At 43.7% G+C, this 17,659-nt stretch overlaps 2 protein-coding genes across 2 annotated transcripts; one reads left to right on the top strand and one right to left on the bottom strand.

Moving 5' to 3' along the window:
* Positions 1-432: 432 nt before the first annotated feature.
* Positions 433-2,481, bottom strand: LOC144129303 (RNA-binding protein 41-like). Its single transcript, XM_077663333.1, has 5 exons — positions 2,165-2,481; positions 1,891-2,074; positions 1,169-1,678; positions 801-945; positions 433-716 (listed from the first exon to the last, which is right to left on the bottom strand). Exons 1-5 carry the CDS (start codon positions 2,302-2,304, stop codon positions 622-624), a joined length of 1,074 nt encoding a protein of 357 aa, XP_077519459.1. The 5' UTR covers positions 2,305-2,481; the 3' UTR covers positions 433-621.
* Positions 2,482-2,597: 116 nt separating this feature from the next.
* Positions 2,598-16,870, top strand: LOC144129304 (protein YIPF6-like). Its single transcript, XM_077663334.1, has 7 exons — positions 2,598-2,728; positions 3,113-3,247; positions 11,026-11,104; positions 11,188-11,230; positions 13,293-13,418; positions 14,282-14,442; positions 16,338-16,870. The coding sequence occupies exons 1-7, from the start codon at positions 2,702-2,704 to the stop codon at positions 16,451-16,453; spliced, it is 687 nt and encodes a 228-aa protein (XP_077519460.1). The 5' UTR covers positions 2,598-2,701; the 3' UTR covers positions 16,454-16,870.
* Positions 16,871-17,659: the final 789 nt, after the last annotated feature.

Below are 17,659 nucleotides of genomic sequence, written 5' to 3'. Positions count from 1 at the left end.
GGCTAGTGCAGTAGAAATGAATAGGGTGAAAGAAACTTGTAGGCAGATGATAAGCCTTCAACATTATGTAATTTGACATCACTCAGCTGCCATGTGCTTACATTGTGGATCAAAGGATGGAATAGTTCCCTGCAAGGACACAAAACTGTCAATTTTCTCTTTGTGGACCATTAATGCTTGTACACTGGCCACGCAAATTGCTGGACATTTCGATGCAAGTGAAATAAAGAACCCCATATACTGTGTGATAACGCTTCCGTGTTAGAACTCTGGGTAATGCAGAGAGACTCTCTTTTGCTTTTCTTTCCTAATGGCACAATTCGCATGTCCACACTGGGCAACATTATAACTGTGCCTTTCCTTTCATGACTACAGTTATAGTTATAATTGTCAACTTCACTCTTTATGCAAGTAGTGTGACATAGACAAGGGTGCCAACATTGGTTTAGACAGTGAGTATGGACTCAGCTAATGGAATAGGATTCATTATCAAAAGCATCATGATACATGCAAACGTCCTCTGGCATGCAGATTCACTGAACGTGATGCATGTGAAAAGTACTACTAAGAACAGAAGTTGCTGTTCAGTATACAGCTAGGCAGTTGGTAATGGCAGCTTTTTTATGTTTCATTTCTTCCATACTCGATAATGATGGGCCTGCCTCGCAGAAGATAGCCGTTGCACAGCTCCAGTGCTCTTGTTGCTGCCTCTACACCTGAAATGTGAGAGACAGTGCTACACAAGGTGCAAAAGAAAGTTTTTGTGCCAAGGCTAAAATTGACATAGACCGTGCACTCACATGGGAAAGTGACAAACGCTTGTCCCCTTAGTTTTCCTGACAGGAGCCTGTACTTCACCCTGCAAGTGTCTTCGTCGAAGCGGCAAAACAGTGCCATAAGTTCCCGAATATCCACTTTGTGATGGAGGTTCTTTAAGTACAGCACCTGCGTGACATCATCGGAAGCTACTGCAGCCACTTTCAAACAGAACTGCAAAATGTACAAGTCAGGAACAGGTCCTGTGAATGTCTTGGGAGTTATAATCTGCTCTGCAGAGTTGCAGACATTAAAACACCATAGCTCTGGGTAGTCAGCTTATTTCCAAAATGACAAAATGTGCCTTTGGCAATAAGAGGCATCACAAGTAATACAAAATGTGTTGACTTACTTGGCTTTTGTTCCCTGGACTGTAGTTTTGGAAGCGTGGCAACTTCTTGATCTCATCAAGACCAAGTCTCTCTGATGCTATATCATTTTCAGGAATGGGCACTACGACATGGTAGATCGTGGGATCTGGACGAGGAGTGTCGTCTTCAGTGCTTCCACCCATCTCATCTGGTGCACGCTGCTTGTCGATATTTGTGTTCAGCAAATAAGTTTTTGGTTCCATTTTTCTTTTATTTTTCCTCTTACTCATTACCCTTTCCATCAACCTCTGTGAAAAGTCTGCAATGTGGCTCATAGGATCTTTCAGAACCTTCGCAGGTAATTCATTGCAAGTGATTCCTTCTGACTGTGACATGATGTTGCTCAGTTTTAAATTGCCACGACACATTTCGTCCTGAATATTATCAGAAAGTTGATTGTTGGTGCTATTCTTACTTATCTTCCACTCTATTTCCTCCACCTTGGAATTGAATAAACTTGGATCCATCAAAGGGTGCTTTTGTTTCATTGCCTGAAATAGAATGCAACAAGCAGCCATAATCAGTTAAGCGACTCACTTGTCCGTCATAGGAACCGAGCTAACGGCACATTAACATAATTCCGGTAAGCAGTAGCTTTCGACGAGTATCTCAGACGTCGCGCTGATAATATGCGACGATGCTAACATCGCCATTTTCGCGCACATGATCCAAATATACAAATGCACAATGACAGGCGACTCACAGCGGTATCTTCTGACTGCAGATAGAGTTCGACTTCTTCACTTGTAAGGCCACATTCTAATAAAGCACGCTTCCGTCGTTCTTGCGAGTCATCTGCCTTGTACTCGCCCAACGATCGGGTGCCTGCATAGGAAAGCTCCACGTAGTTCCCAGCAGCCGTGAAATGTTTCTGTTGCTCTGTAAGACTAAACGTTTGATACCAGTGTAAATAATAGTGAGAACCAAGAGCGCTCCAATACAAAGAGGAATGGAGACAATTCTGGCGCACACTTAACTGTTTGACTGAAAAGCGGGTTTCAAGCTGCTTCGCTAACATTCCTTGAAGTATAATTTCCGGTTCTGTTTCAGTTCTCCGGCGTTTCCCAGGGCATTTCTCAGCTGGCTCGTCTTCACAATACGAAGAGTTGTACTCCATTTGGAAAAGGTTGTAAACACAACCCAACAGATTACTTTCTCTATGAGTCAACAGTTTTAGATCAGCACCCTGGCCCGCACGTCTACACCAGTCTGCACTAAAGTCCCTACATTAGCAAAAGGGCTTCAGACTTCAGTTTGCACGAGGTCGTGGTCTGCACTAGCTGCACTTGCCGCAAGAACTGGATGTTTTAACACCGTAGCCTATGGGCTGTGACTTGCTCCAAGAAGACGAAAAATAGCTGAGAAAGGTTTGATCTGAAGAGTGCACTGTTAATGAGTGTTAATATGTGTTTGCTTATTTTATTTTGTTAAATATCTATTTAGTATAATGTGCTCATTATTTCTGACTTTCAACTAAGAAAAAGCGGCTTAGAAGCAATGGCTCGGTAGCCAATATGGCCGAACACAAGGCGATTTTACAGGTGAGCTGTGACATACGTGTCAAATGTGATGTCATAAGTTGTTTTTTGCGTTTACTGCCGTAGTTCAGCGATATTGATTGTTAGCCCGTTGATTTGATACTTCAGTTTGTGTGCTGTGCTCGCTGACTGTACTTTATCTACTTAACATTGGTGGAAGGCGGACCATACTCAGAGTGTCAACGTCGCGCTTGGCTTCTAGGTTTTCAAAATTATTGAATTGGAACTGATCTGCCACTTGTTCGTTTCATTTATTACTGCTATGTGCCGGTAACATAGTGGATCAGTGGACCAGGCAGTGTGTCTGCCTGGATGCCCGCTTGGATTTATCCTGTATGCTTTGGCAGCATTCACTGTTTTTACACGCGCTATGTTTATTGTCCACAGTCTGGCGCAAGTGGCTACCAGAGACCGCCCTACCAGGACTATGACACGCCTCTGGAAGGTGACATTGCTGCCGCAGCTAACCCACAGGAAGAAAAAGAATTCAACACGCTGGACGAGCCAGTGCTTACAACCATCGTGAGTGGTTATTTGGAGCATCGTGCGCGTCAGTTTCAGTTTCAAGGCAAGCTGTGCCCTCCAGCATGTGCAGGCATGATACCTGTGAATTAGCTCAGCCACACACTCGTAGCCGTTGCGTCGTCCTCGAGTGCCGAGGCAATGCATTAGTTTTCCTTCCTTTCGTTTCCGTTTTTCAGTTCTCGTGCAGTACTTTTGCCTCATAGAAACGAACATGGGAGGTTCGACGTGTGTTTAAAATAAAGAAAAAAAAAAGAGTGTGACACAGGCATGTCGGAACGGGACTCGGAATATTCGGCCTCAGATTGGCCGCAGATGCCTGCCCTTGCAGCAACAGTCAGCTCGCTGTTCTCGTTTTGTGTCGCTTTTCTCCGCGTCAACTAAAAGGCCTTCAGTGCTCTGGTGATGGTTCTGGTAGGTCGTCTTGTCGAGACACACTGCCCTGCAGCTCTGGCTTGTTCTGCAGCTAGGCAACCCTCAGACCCAAAGCCAGAAACTGTAAAGAAAGAATACTTATGGCTTTGTGTGCTATTTACGCTTAAAATGTAATTCTTGAGTCACATTTTTGTGCATTGCTATTGGTTTTTGTGTGTGGTTAGCATTCAGTGCAGTGTAGCAGACATGCCTGAGTGGCTCAGTTCTTAGTATGGATACAGGCAACAGAGATGGCAGGAAACACAACTGCTGGCTTTTTGGCCATCTAGTGCAGTGAAATTGTTCTAACTATGAACAGCACCTGCACAACTGCTATGCTGCTGGGAACAACAAAGTGTTAAGGCCTGTACAGCTGCGGCACCTGATTATCAGTTTTGTCTTGAACACGACGGCGACTGTCTGTTGCTCTTTTGTTGTGGAGTGCAGTGCTTTTGTTTGTGTACATTAGACAGAAGTGACAAGCTTTGAACATTGAGCAGCAACTCGCGTCACGGCAGATTGCCAATGCTAAAATGTACTGAAGCTGTATGCCATATATGCTGAGGCTTTGTGATTCTTTTGACTCAGTTAAAAACCAACCTGCGGAGACATTTTTGCATGCTAGTTGGTGCATTACTGGAATTGCTTTTAAGCACAGGAAGCCATGAAGTTGACAGGACAGAGCGCTAACAACTCAGGCTTTTATTGACAGACCATTTGCTTTTATACAGCAGCTTCTCTTATGAACAAAATGAAACAGAGAAATTAACACGCACAAATCAAATCAACTGAGATCTCGTCATCCCAAGAGGTGAATTGCAAAATTCCAGTTCTGCTGCACAAGATATTTGAATTCATTTTTTGAGAGCACAGTTGAGGGATTGCTGACGTATGTACTACCAGGTTTTAATGGGATTGCGTTAAGGAGCTTGTGTTGCAGATAATCCGGTGTCGCCATCAGTGTCGTTGACTGCGCACAAAACATCACAAAAAAATTGGAGGGATACTTGCGCTTCGCCTTAAGGGCATGACACAACAGCTTTAGTGAGTTAATGCCCACATATGCAGAGTTCGTTACTCTTTACTTAGCATTCATAGAGCCCTGGGAGTCCTCATACCTCTCCTGGTACAGTGATTAAGCGATGCACCACTGCCTTGTGATGGCAGGTGCTGCCATCAGTGGGGTTTGTGTGGCTCAGGTTGCTCTTCCCGAGCGACCTCTCACGGCCAATCATGATTTAACTGCCAGCTGCTGCGGTGTGCAGTTTGCTTATAATCCGGTGGACAGGTCGTCATGAATGCCTAAGGTTACATGACCTAGGCGGCCCGCCTGTTTCCTAGGTTGCTTCTCTGGGGATTTTTTTGCAGATTTTTCGCTCACGGTCAACGACGCTGACAACACGAGCTCCTTAACGCTCTTGCATTAAAATCCCCTGAGAAGGAACCTAGTAGGCAGGTGGGCCACCTAGGTCACGTAACCTTAAGGCGGAGTTTAAGTGTCCCTTCCAATTATTTCAATCTCATCAGCTTAAATTATTTCATTCCTTGTTGCATCTTGCGCCTGTGTGACACTTGCGATGTTTCCAAGCAGGGGAGTGCAATTGCGGCATTTCAGAGTGTGCTCAGCCATTTTGCTGCCTGATTTGTTTTCAGGAATTTTTGCGTGCTCCCTTAGCGTCTCATAAGACACCTCCCAGTCAACGGTAGTAGTATTCATATTCGCTCTCCTCCATATTCTGGAGAGTTTTTATGGTGCAGAAAAAACCACTTTGACACCAGCCCTTGCGCCGTTCTTAAGATTGAGTGAAATCCCATGAAGGTACAGGATAACTGCCACTTTCTTTTGGTCCATTTGATCGGCCTTGCTAGCTGGGATCGGCCTTGCTAGCGAAGAGGGATGGCTGGCAACCTGTGCTTGACCATCTCACGAAGCACTGCTCATGACGCTTTGAACAAGTGACGGTCTTGTTATTAGCATTCACTCTTCTGCATATTCTGAAGGGTTTTTCTGGTGCAGAAAAAACCACTTTGACACCAGTTGTCGCACTGATCTTCTTAAGATTGTGCAAAATCCTGTGAAAGTGCGGAGTAACTGCCACTTTAATCGGGCCTGCTAGCTGGTTTGTTCAGTGGGTTTTTGGCAGCAGATGCTGCTTACCACTGGCCAGCGGTTTATTCCATAACACTGGCCTGTGTTAAGCGGTATATTGGCCAGACTGGGAGGAGAAGTGCGTCATAAAATGAACGTTTTTATTATTAAATATATGGTAATGAAATTAGGTGCGTATATGTGTTTCTTCTTCCTGTTTTCAATAATATAATTAGTTTTAGTATATCACTATTAGTTCCCATATTATAGGAAAATAACTGAAGCCTTAATAGTTAAATTCTTGGGGGTTAAGACATTTTCTTTCTATATTTGTTGGTTTCGATTGAAATGGGGCTGTAGCCAAAGACCTACCTTCTGAACCTATGCTAACTATATTGTTGTTGAAATTCGTCATCACATAAAAAATGTAAAATTTTGTCCAAGCAACATGATTATGAAGTACAGTTAGGTGACATTGTGGTTCACAAAATTTGAAATGTTTGAGCCAAACGAAAATAGCATAGCTCCACAGTTGAGTTTTTTTCTGAATTCAATGGTATAAGATTAATTGAAATTGCACCATAAAAATGTAATAAAAGTTCTGTAAGGCTAGTCATGTTGGCAAAAAATATGAAGCTGAGGAAATTGCATTTGATTGGTTTATGGGGGTTTAACGTCCCAAAGCGAGTCAGGCTATGAGAGACGCCGTAGTGAAGGGCTCCGGAAATTTCGACCACCTGGAGTTCTTTAACGTGCACTGACATCGCACCGCACACGGGCCTTTAGAATTTCGCCTCCATCGAAATTCGACTGCCGCGGCCGGGATTGAACCCGCATCTTTCGGGTCAGCTGCCGAGTGCCATAACCACTCAGCCACCGCGGCGGCGAAGTGCGTGCGCCAGCCATTCGTAGGTCGTCGTAGAGGCCGCAAAAAAGAGTGGAATGTGGGCATTCAAAAAATATTTCACATTAGTAAGTAATACCATGTAGTGGGGAACGGGCCTAGCTTTCAAATAAAACCAAGATGGCGGCCATTGGTAATGGGGTTGTGGGAAGTGACGGGCACGAAGTCCTGCCGCACTTTGCTCCGAAATCGCCATTTCGGGGCTTTTTAGGCGTGAAATATATAGATATTTTATTACTTGGAGGCCGAATTTAAACCTTGAGACCTTTAAGCAGAAACTTTAGAGTGTATTGATCCCGAATATGCCATTTTTGCAAAATCGAAATTTTCGCATTTTTTTTTAATCATTTCAAGACCCGCGTCTCCCCTTAATGGAAGGCTAAAGTAGCACGCAAAAGATATTTAAAAGAAATTAGGAAGCAAAATGACCGAGCACATTCTGAAATGCCACAATTGCACTCCGGTGCTAGGAAACCCGGCAGTGTTGCACAGGTGGAAGACTCTAGTAGAAAGGGAAGTAATTAAAGCTGATGTGATTGAAAAATATGGTAGCACATGTGCCAGCAATCCCTCCGTTGTGTTCTCAAAAAAAAAACAATCCAAATTTCTTGCGCAGCAATATAACTGGAATTACTGTATAAATGCGTGAAGGGCCACACTTATTTTTCCAGATTCAAGGGCCAATTTTTGGGATGTGGCCCGTACACGCGATGCGCAAAAACTTTTTTCTTAAAGCAAAAACACACCAAACAGAGAATGAGCGGCATTTATCTACGTTCAGTCGTCACTCGCGGAGTCTTCCGACTCCGAGCTGGTGCTGTGCTCTGGTGCACGCTCATCCCACAAGAAGTCGTGCAGCACGTACGCTGTCAACCCGTAGCCGTTGTTCCGCACTTTACTCACATAGCAGAGCAGCTCGTCTTCCAGTTCGGGAAACTTGCTTTGCTTGCCTCAGAAAGCGCTCTTTTTGCAGCTTGTGTTTCTCGATGCATCCTTTTGGGTGCACCATCGCCAGACGCACTTCTCGGCCACGGTGAATATTACCTGCCGTGCTGGTTAGGACGCTCGACTACTGATCCGGAGTACCCGGGTTCGAACCCGACCGCGGTGGCTGCGTTTTGATGGAGGCGAAATGCTAAGGCGCCCATGCATGTGCAGTGCCAGTGCACATTAAAGATCCCCAGGTGGTTGAAATTATTCCGGAGCCCTCCACTGCGGCACCTCTTTCTTCCTTTCTTCTCTTAGTCCCTCTTTTATCCCTTCCCTTAAGGCGCCTTTCAGGTATCTGCTGATATGTGAGACATTCTGCGCCATTTCTTTTCCCCAAAAACCAATTTTCATTTTTTTCCCACATCAAATTGCCTGCACGCTTGCTATGTTCGAGAGCAATCTCCCAGCCTTGTAGCTATTAAGGTGCTTGCCCATCGTGTTAAAATTTCAGTGCTCGGCAGCAGCACACGAAAGCTACAACTACAATGAATACGCGACCACAACTCCCTGCCTTTGACAGTTACGAAAAGCTGGAGCTGGTGAACGGGAGCTCACTGTGGAGGAAAAAGCTGACGATGATGATGATGAGCCGCGGCCTCGGGTGCTATCAGTGGGCGGCACCTGGAAGCTCGCGTGCGCGGCCTCGCTTAAGTTCACCATTGCACGCAGCCGTAGCTGATCGCAGTGGCCATGGCGCGTGCATTTCGAAGGCTATTCCCGTGTGGGTCGTGTAAAGTTCGGGTGCAGGCCTTGCACGGATCTTTTTTTAAAATATTTTCTTCGGGAAAACAGGCAGCGACCCGTACACTGGTGCGGATCTTACACGCGTTTAAACGTTTTCTGGCTTGCCTTGTGGGATGATGGAATCCAAGTTTGAAGGTTTATTTGCCACGAGAATGGTTTACAAATCAGAATGCAAAATGTCTGGGACCCAACAATGTTGTTTAAAGGTCACTGAACAATTAGAGTTGAAAAATATGCAACTGCGACACTAGAGAGGACACGACATTGACATTCATAAAGACATTGTTACTATTAACAGAACACTATAATTCAAGAGAAGATTTACACTCTTATGCGATTAATACCCCTCTCACATGGGCACCGCAAAGGCCTTTGAGAAGGGTCCTTATATCCAAAGGCGTAAGGCGTGCCGCTACACGGCACAAATGTTGCGCCTTTGCCGCTAAGAGCCTTGAAGGCGAAGGCGCCCATCTTGAAACCTTTAGAGCCCAAAGGCGCGGCCTTAGAGATGATGATGATATTGTGGCATATTCCATTGTAGCGGGTGGCCACAAGATTTGCGTCCCAGCTGGGGTAAGAAATTTAAAAAAAATTGGCAGTGGCTTAACTTGACTAATCCTGGAATTTAGCGAAAAGCAAGGACGCTTGCCAAGCCTCTGAGGCTCGTCCATGGCAGCTCCGCTACACGCTCGCGACAGCCGGTCTAATATACCCACATGACCACGTGGCTATGACGTGGTATCACATGGTCTTACGACAACCCATCGTATGTCATCACATGGCTTCACATGACCCCATCGGATGTTGTTAAGATCAAAGGTCAAAGGTCAACTAAGGATCATAGGTCAAGGTCAGGGGTCAAGGGTTTGACACCATAACTGTGCCATATATGGTGATACACGGCTAACGTGGTTGGGCTGAAGGTCGTTCAAAGTCATTCTCCGGACTATGCGACGACTGCGTTACCTAGCGTAGTGAAGCTTTTCGCTTCAGTAAAAATAACCTGTGATGGCAGTGCCATCCAATGTCAAAAAACTAAAAGCAATGAAAGAAAAGTCGATGTAGCCAACAATGTTTGAAAACATCTTTTAAAAACACAAAAGGTGTGTCTGACTTTGCTTTTTGTACAGGTGTTTATTTTTTGTGCCCAGATTTTAAGACAGTAAAGTGTTGCAACAACACCGAGTGCCCCTGGTCGCGAAGGCAATACACAAAACCTGATGCTGCTGATGAGAGCAGCTGTTGCAGTTCTTTCAAGCAAGCAATTAAAATGAAAAATTATCTGAGCTCAACGAATGAACAGAATTCCCACTTTAATTTTAAAACATTCACTTCAGCCGGCTTGAGCGCAGAAGCGGGTGCTAGGCCTCAACAACTGTTTCACCTTTGGGCTGCACCGTGTAGCAGCGTTGCTGCTCCTTTAAGCTTTCGCTCCTTTGGTGAAAAAGGGTGCCTTTGCTGGAAAGGTTTTCGAGGAATGCCGTGTGACAGGGGTGTAACTAAACATGCAATAGGTAAGGACATCGGAATACAAGAAATACATGTTGTGGGTAGCACATTGCTGTTTCAAAATAAAAGTAACCTATCAAGTTTTGCTAAGGACCAACTGTTCTATATGTTTATTGAAGGGATGGAGGGTAGTTTTAGCCATTGCTGTTTAAGGTAAACTATTCTGATATGTAATACCTGTAAATTCCAAGGTGTAACGATTATAATCAGTTTTTATCTTGGGTAACAGATAGCAATGGCGTGAAGAATATTCCTCGCTTCGAATGGAAGGACTAAGCGAGAAAGTCAATAAATTTCATTTGTGATGATGCAGTTGATAAATTAAGGAAGCAATAGTAAATGCATCCAAATTGTTGATCTATAGTATGTTCGAAGACTTACATGTTGAAAGATTTAAATAGGTTTGATATGTCCATGTGTGATTTCTTTTCTTCATTTTGTTGATAAGAGCAGCTGCTGTGTAAAAGCAAGTGGTTTGTCAATAAAAACCTGAGCTAGTTAGCGCTCTGCCAACTTCGTTCCATTCTGTGTTGTCTTTCTGCACTTAAGGTCAATTCCAAGTGCCAACTGTTGCGATCATTGCTGACTTGTTGAATCTGTTGTCAGCTTCAAGAACCATTTGCTCTCATTTAATAAGCGCTGAAATATCACATTACACAGCATCACTACATTCTTCTGGGACCGATCATGATATGCCCTTCCTTCTTGAAGGACGACGACACTGACGACAGGACAGCACCCGTCCTGTTGTCAGTGTTTTTTCTTCCCTTGTCTTCATCTGTTCCCGCGCTGGTCATTTCGAATCAAGCCCTTCCTGGCTTTGTATTTAAACTGCACACAGTTAATGGGTATTTATTTGTCTAATTTAATTATTTTCTTCATGTGTGGTTTTGTGTGCTAGAAGTAGAATTGCTATGACTGCATTCTCAATTTCCTCAGGCATGTTCTGTTTCCATTATGGTTTACTTGCTATTTAACTTTGTCCACAGAGTGTGTAATTACTTGGAAATCACCTTCAGTAGCTATTAGAGCTTTCTCCAAACCTGTGCTTTCTTATTTTTTTTCTTGGCAAAGGAACTTACAGCCAGTCCCTCATGCTTAGTAATATGTGATGTTTCCTTTCTACAGGTAAGAGATCTGAAGGCAATTGGTGTCAAGTTTGCACATGTCCTCTACCCAAAGCAAAAAAACACAATCTTAAGGGACTGTAAGTAATGTGCTTGTCATGCATTTTGTCTTCCTTTTGAAGCAAAGGGAGCATGCGTTAATGCAAATGTTTTACTCATGCAGGGGACTTATGGGGACCTCTTATCCTCTGTGTCTTCCTTGCCACGTAAGCAAGCATATTTTTTTGATAGCTGCACTTGTAATATCTTTTTTGTATTGTGTCTGTTAAATATGTTGCGTGCTTTAATTTGTAAGTTTAGAGGCTGCTGTTTTCTTGTCAATTGTTCTGCAGCATCTGACACTTTCTAAGACGGGTCTTGCACTGAAAGCACAGCTTTTATAAGCTAGAAAAGGTGAAAAAGTGGAATACAGATATCGGCATCACTGGTCATTTTCTCAAGAAAACTGTTGTGTGTCAAGTCTTTTTTTTCATGTGGATTTCATTCACTTCCAAACGGTCACAGACCCCTTTTTCAGTCGTGATGTCACAAGTTTGAATCAAGTGGCACGAAAAAAAAACTTTCATTTTTTAGGAAGCATTTGACTGACTTTTATCGACTAAATTTCTTTTTTTTCAGCAATCAAAAGCTGCTTGCTGAAATAAATGCCCAGCTGTGGCGCTGGGAAGCAGCTGACGAGTTTAAAACCTGATTTTTGAGAATAGTAGTCATGCTTTCTCATAGCAGTCGACCCTGACATCAGGGACACAGAATATAGCTAGCACAGTGACTTTATGCAGTTTTATGGACACGAGAACTGCCAGGTTGCCTAGGCGGCGTGCAATGCCAATGATGAGCATGGCATAACTGAGGTTCTTAGTCTGTATTAAAGCCGCAATTGAGAGTACTTAGGTGGTTTTTAAAGCACTGACAGTAAAATAATACTTAGGATATCCATCACATATGCCAGCAACCTCGTCTGCCATTCTGAACACATTTGAAGAGGTGATGATAAAACTAAACTTTGTAAAGCCAGGCTTACCAGCTTAGTGCATGAATCAGCGAAAGCTCTTATAACTTTGGATAGCCATATAGTGCTGCATTCTGCCATGGAACCATCTGCAGGTTGTGCATTCCTCCGCCCTCGTCGTAACTTCCTCCTCCCACGGTAGCCACACTCTGGGTTCTTTCCATGGCTTTTTCCTCTGCTCTCGCCATAACCTCCCATGCTACTTAGGCCACCCGTCGCGCGGTGTTCAGTGGTTATGATGCTCGGCTGCTGACCCGAAAGACGCGGGTTCGATCCTAGCACGGCGGTCGCATGTCGATAGAGGCGAATGGATGTCAGTGCATATCAAAAAATCCCAGGTGGTCGAATTATCCGGAGCCCTCCACTACGGCCTCCCTCATAGCCTGAGTTACTTTGGGGACGTTAAACCCCATAAATCAAACCACCCAAAGCCTCCCACCCTCTGTGTCTTCTCTATTAACCTTTCCCTCTCTGACCTCTCCCCTAAATGTGGAGAAGGGGATTTCCCTCTCTCCACTTTACAACTTGCCAACTGTGGCATGTGGTGGCCATTAAAATAAATTCAGTTAAATTATTTCACCAAGTAATTAAAGGTCTTATAGTTGAGGTTGTAGATTTCATTGTAAAATGCAGAGCTGTGTGGCTAAACCAAAGTTATAACAGCTTCACTGCAAAGACATGGTTAAACCATGCAAGGAGCAGCGCCTGGTTGCAAGAAATTAAAAAAAAATATGAAATTTCTTGAGAGATAAAGAACAAAAACAATGCTCCATATTGCACTCAGTCCTATTCATAAAGTGTAGCATGTCAGCTCTAGGTGATGCTGCCAAACTACCAACTACTTTTGAAAGCTACTATGTTTTAACTCACCATGGAACAACCATCGGCTCTAGCCTGACTTTGCCAATTTAAAATAAATTCTTTCCAAAACGGAGAGTTCTATCCTTATTTCATCATAGGGAAAGCTCCACAAGAGTATGCCAATATTTTAAAACTCGTCTCCGGTAGCGGACTGTCCTTTAAATCATATTTCCTAGGCACAAAGTATGTATTTTGGTGTTGGCTAAACATCACCATTGCCGGAAAGAGTCATGGAATTGATTTTCAGTGAAAACAAAAATTGAATGGAATTGTCCGCATCGTCCCCTGTAAATTGTGTCAATATTCTGCATCATTTTTCTGTACTTGTTTGTTTTAATGGTGCATTTGCTAATGTGGTGTGACAGCCGTTGTAATTTCCCGTTTTCTGTCTTGTTTAGGATGCTGCAGCAACCAGAGGATGAGAAAATTCATAGCGGTGCCCCTCAGTTTGCCCAAATTTTTGTCTTGGTGTGGTTGGGTGCTGGTGTGGTCACGTTGAACTGTAGGCTCCTCGGTGGAACAATGTGAGTGCAGCATTATTAGATGAAAGGCTGTACCTTTTTAGAAGGCAAACTTCTTTGCTGATGTTGTTATGTAATCTGCTTTTTAATTGATGCTGTAGCAGTAAGGCGTACTTTGCCAACTAAAGTTGCATTGCTCTGAGTGGAGGTACGTCATGTTGCATGATGTCATAGTACCACATATTTCTTGGACGTCTTGTATGTTATCATTTTGTGTGCTATCAGTAAGTGGCTTTTAAATTTAAACACCATCTCTTATTGGAGTGACTATTGGAACTGCAACACATGAAGCATGTCGCCTGCCAGCCTTGTCTTTTGTTATCTAATTTTAATGAGAGAGTGCAAAAATAGTTTTTTTCTGCTCTAACAACTCGATGTAAAGCACTGCTGGTGCTTGGAGCTCTGTGCAAATAATTTTATTGTGATTTCTTAACAAGAATCAAGCATCTTGTACTAAAAGCAAGATAGTGGAGTTAGCACTTACATTAAATGAGGCACTGAATACCTATCTGTGTGCAGTGTTAGTGCTAATGTTAGTGAACATAGAAATAAATTTTTAAAATTAAAAAAATGTACCGGTTCCTCATGTAAGATTTGCCACTGATTTTGTGTAAATATGACATGAAACATTATCTATCCATGAAGCAAACAACTCTTGGGGAGTGTTTAAGGTACTGTAAAAAAATGACATGAAACTGCATAAGACTGCATACAGTAGATTTAGCATGTTTGAGCCATGTACTGTGTACACCTTTTTTCGAATTAATGCTCAGCGCACCCCAACCTCTGTTTGAAATTGTTTCTTCAGAAAACCGAAGTGTTGTTTTAAATCATATGCTGCGGTGTTTGCTTTCCCCCATGTTTAGATCCTTCTTCCAGAGTGTCTGTGTACTTGGCTACTGCTTGCTGGCACCCTGTGCGGCATTGGTGATATGCCGACTCATTTTGCTTGCTGGAAACCAGACTGTTGCCCTCTTCATCCTCCGCTTCTTCGTGACCATGCTCGGCTTTGGATGGGCTGTCTTTGGTGAGCCTGTTGTGCAGTTCCTTTCGGCACCATACTGGAACTGTGACATGATGTGCGCTGTGCCCGGGCATTGTAAAGGCAGAGTGAATGCCGCTAAAACACGATGGGCTTATGTTTTAATGGGGCCATGTGATACAGATCAGGCACAGTTGTTACTCTCTCTTTTTTGACTAGTGAGGCACTTGAGCATGCCTCAAGCCTAGCGACACTACAGAAGTTGTAATATCTAATATGCTAATCTGCCGCAGAAATGCTCATTTCAGGTCATTGTTGTCGTATTGTATCAGTGACTTCTGGCACCAGAATTACCATGTCAAATTTTGAAATAACATGACGTTTGGCTTCTCAAAATAAATTGTCACCTGTGTGCCAAAAGTTAGGATTGTGCATCTGAAATAAAAACAGCAAAAGGAATTCTGAGATACACAAAGTAGCTGGAAATGTTAGAACTGTGGCATTCCACTCGAGTTATGTGCCTTGAAATTGGCAAATAAGCAAGTAAATGCCACAATTCTTCAGCAGCATCTCATCCTATGCTCAGCCTTGCATTTATGTTGTTTATGTTATGTGTTGCAAGTTCTAAAGGCTTATTGACAAGAAATTTGGAGAATATCTGGCCCAGAAAGAACCACCGATATTCTGAATTACCATATTTACTCGAATCTAGGACGGCCATGATTCTAAGCCGACACCCGAAAGTTGAAGGCCAAGTAAAAAAAATTCCTCAAATGTAAGTCGGCCATAAAAACAATTGAGAATGACAGCAGGGGCAGCAACCAAACTGCATTTATTTCTATGAACCTGCTCCCGTTCAGCCTCGTCATCGCTGACTTTATCACTGTCTTCTTCATACAGTGTACAATCTTCTGTGCGATCAAGCGCATTGGAGATGCTGCACTTTCGGAACTAGCACGCAACGAAGCTTTCTGGGATATTATCCCAGGCTATAGTGATCCAGCTAGCTACAACTACTAGCGATTTCACGAACTCTGCTAGTGCTGATTCCACTTCGGGATGGTGGCCTTTCCTCGGGCCTGTGGAGGCCCTCCTCCCTGCGGAGGCCCTCCTCCCTGCGGAGCTAGCAAAAAGTTCATCATGCTGCCCCCTCCAGCAGCAAACATTCTTTTCGTCCATGGCAAAGTCCTAATGGGCTTGCAGGTTTGAAGACTGCTCTGCTGCAAGCACAACTTTTTGCTTGAGGGCGGCACCATAATGACACCATCTGATTGGTGCCATGATGTCAGTGAAAACCACGTATGAAAAACTTGCACTTCCTTGGAATGTGCCCATGCCATGACACGAAGAGAAAACAACGTCAAAATGGCAGCCAATGCTCGTGTGTGCTTTTATTGGCATCGGCTGCAGATGGCAACGGCTACAATGCCATCTTCTGTGGTCGTTTCATGGGGGCACCACCTGCGTGCAACTTCTTTTAGTTTTTATGCGTTGTCATCATATATTATGAACGTGAAATGCTAGAGGCCCATGTACTGTGTGATGTCAGTGCACTTTAAAGAATCCCACGTGTTCAAAATTGTCCGGAGCTCTCCACTACAGCGTCCCTCATAACTTGAGTCGATTTGGGACGTTGACTCCATAAGAACGAACTGAAACCAAACGATGCTCTTCTGAGCGAATTTGCATGCTGTAAGAAAGCTTTGTGTTCAGCTAGTCTTCCCTTTATCTTAGAGGTGTTTTGTGGTCCTGCCTTTGGCAAAATGAAAAGCATTACAAGCCATAGGTGCAGTGCTTGATTCATACGCGAAAGTGCTGCATGTGCCATGAAATTTGTGTTTTGTATATAGTGCTTTAACCTGTTTTTGTAACTGTTGCAAGGTGCTTTATTTCTTGTAGTTCCTAACACTGACTGTTCATTGTTTTCCTTCCCATCCAAGCATCCACGGCATTCTTGGCGGACAGTCAGCCCTCATCAAAGAAAGCACTGGCTGTGTATCCAATCTGCCTCTTCTACTTTGTGATCAGCTGGTTGATATTGGCTCGGTCACCCTAGCACTGTAAAAAAAAAAACTGAAGGCATATTTTCTTCTCTTTCCTTGTGGTGTGAACTGAACTTTCCAAACTCACTCGACACACGACAAGGTTTCTTTTGAGTGTGTCTCTTGTTCAAAGGGGACGTTGGAGTGGGACCTAACTTATTTTTTCGTGAAAAGTAGTGAAATGAACCAAGGGTGCTTCAAACTTTTTCTTATCTTTGCTTGAGAGGAGGGTGGGAAGACATTTTAGCAGAATAGGAGTAGCATTTACTATGATGAAAATAGCTGGCCGTGAAGGTGCCTCCTTCAGCAGTGTCCCATTCATTTTGTTTCTGTTGGTTTGAGAGGCTGAACATCCAGATGTCTAGTCACATTCCGCAGTCTATGTACAAAAAGCCACAACATTTTTGTAATAAAGTTGAATCTTCATGTTACATGCTCTTCTGCATTTGCTTTTCCTGCCTTGAACACTGCGTGACTGTTGCCATCATATATAGACAGATTCTTCGTGCTGGCCTCATGTTGTACAGTTTCACATTTAGACACTTTCAGCCAGTAGCATTTTCCCGCCATGCTGGTAGAAATTTGGTGCAGCACAAAGCATACTGCAGAATCTCGGTGATGCGAATCTCACGGGGTCGCGAAAAAATTTGTATCCTAAATTTTGTATCCATATGAACAACATTCCTGTGCAGAAGCATGCACGAAAAATGCATTCACACAGATCTGATTACAGCCGACGTTTTATACCTTGAACGATTAATAACTGGACGCCCCACTCCAGTTGTAACCAACACAGTGCTGTGCGCGTGTGTGATTTAATTCCTCTAAAATGAACTAATCACGCGCACAACCTGGACACATTTCTTATTGTGTAAATAGTTTGTACATATTACTTCTCCCCCTATCCTTTATTCCTGTCCCCTCACCTCTTTCATTTCATTTCTCCATTCTGCCTGCTGTCCTTTATTTCCGCTGCCCCAGCTCAGGTGCTTCAGTATCGATGGCAGATGCCGGGGCTAGCAAAAATCTTTTCCTTCCTTTTTACTATTTTTAATAAAACCACTACCACCACCGACGATTTATTTGCTGCTGTGTGGTCACGGCTCGCTACTCTCGATTCGTACCGCGCGATTACTTATTGCGATTTTGGCGATGTGCCGGCCGCTCACTGAGTGCGGCGCGTACCGCGCGATTAGTGATCGCGACTTTGGCGATGTTTT

This window comes from Amblyomma americanum, chromosome 4 (genome assembly GCF_052857255.1).
Source record: "Amblyomma americanum isolate KBUSLIRL-KWMA chromosome 4, ASM5285725v1, whole genome shotgun sequence".
NCBI classification, from domain to species: Eukaryota; Metazoa; Arthropoda; class Arachnida; order Ixodida; family Ixodidae; genus Amblyomma; species Amblyomma americanum.
Note: the sequence above shows the minus strand (reverse complement) of the source record. Positions and strands in the feature narration are given on the sequence as shown.

Coding starts and splice junctions, on each gene's coding strand:
- LOC144129304 (XM_077663334.1), top strand. CDS start 2,702: ATGGCCGAACACAAGGCGATTTTACAG. Junction 2,729..3,112: donor AACACAAGGCGATTTTACAG/GTGAGCTGTGAC, acceptor TATTGTCCACAG/TCTGGCGCAAGTGGCTACCA. Junction 13,419..14,281: donor AGGCTCCTCGGTGGAACAAT/GTGAGTGCAGCA, acceptor CCCCATGTTTAG/ATCCTTCTTCCAGAGTGTCT.
- LOC144129303 (XM_077663333.1), bottom strand. CDS start 2,304: ATGGAGTACAACTCTTCGTATTGTGAAGACGAGCCAGCTGAGAAATGC. Junction 2,075..2,164: donor ACCCGCTTTTCAGTCAAACA/GTTAAGTGTGCG, acceptor TCAAACGTTTAG/TCTTACAGAGCAACAGAAAC. Junction 1,679..1,890: donor TGCAGTCAGAAGATACCGCT/GTGAGTCGCCTG, acceptor ATTCTATTTCAG/GCAATGAAACAAAAGCACCC.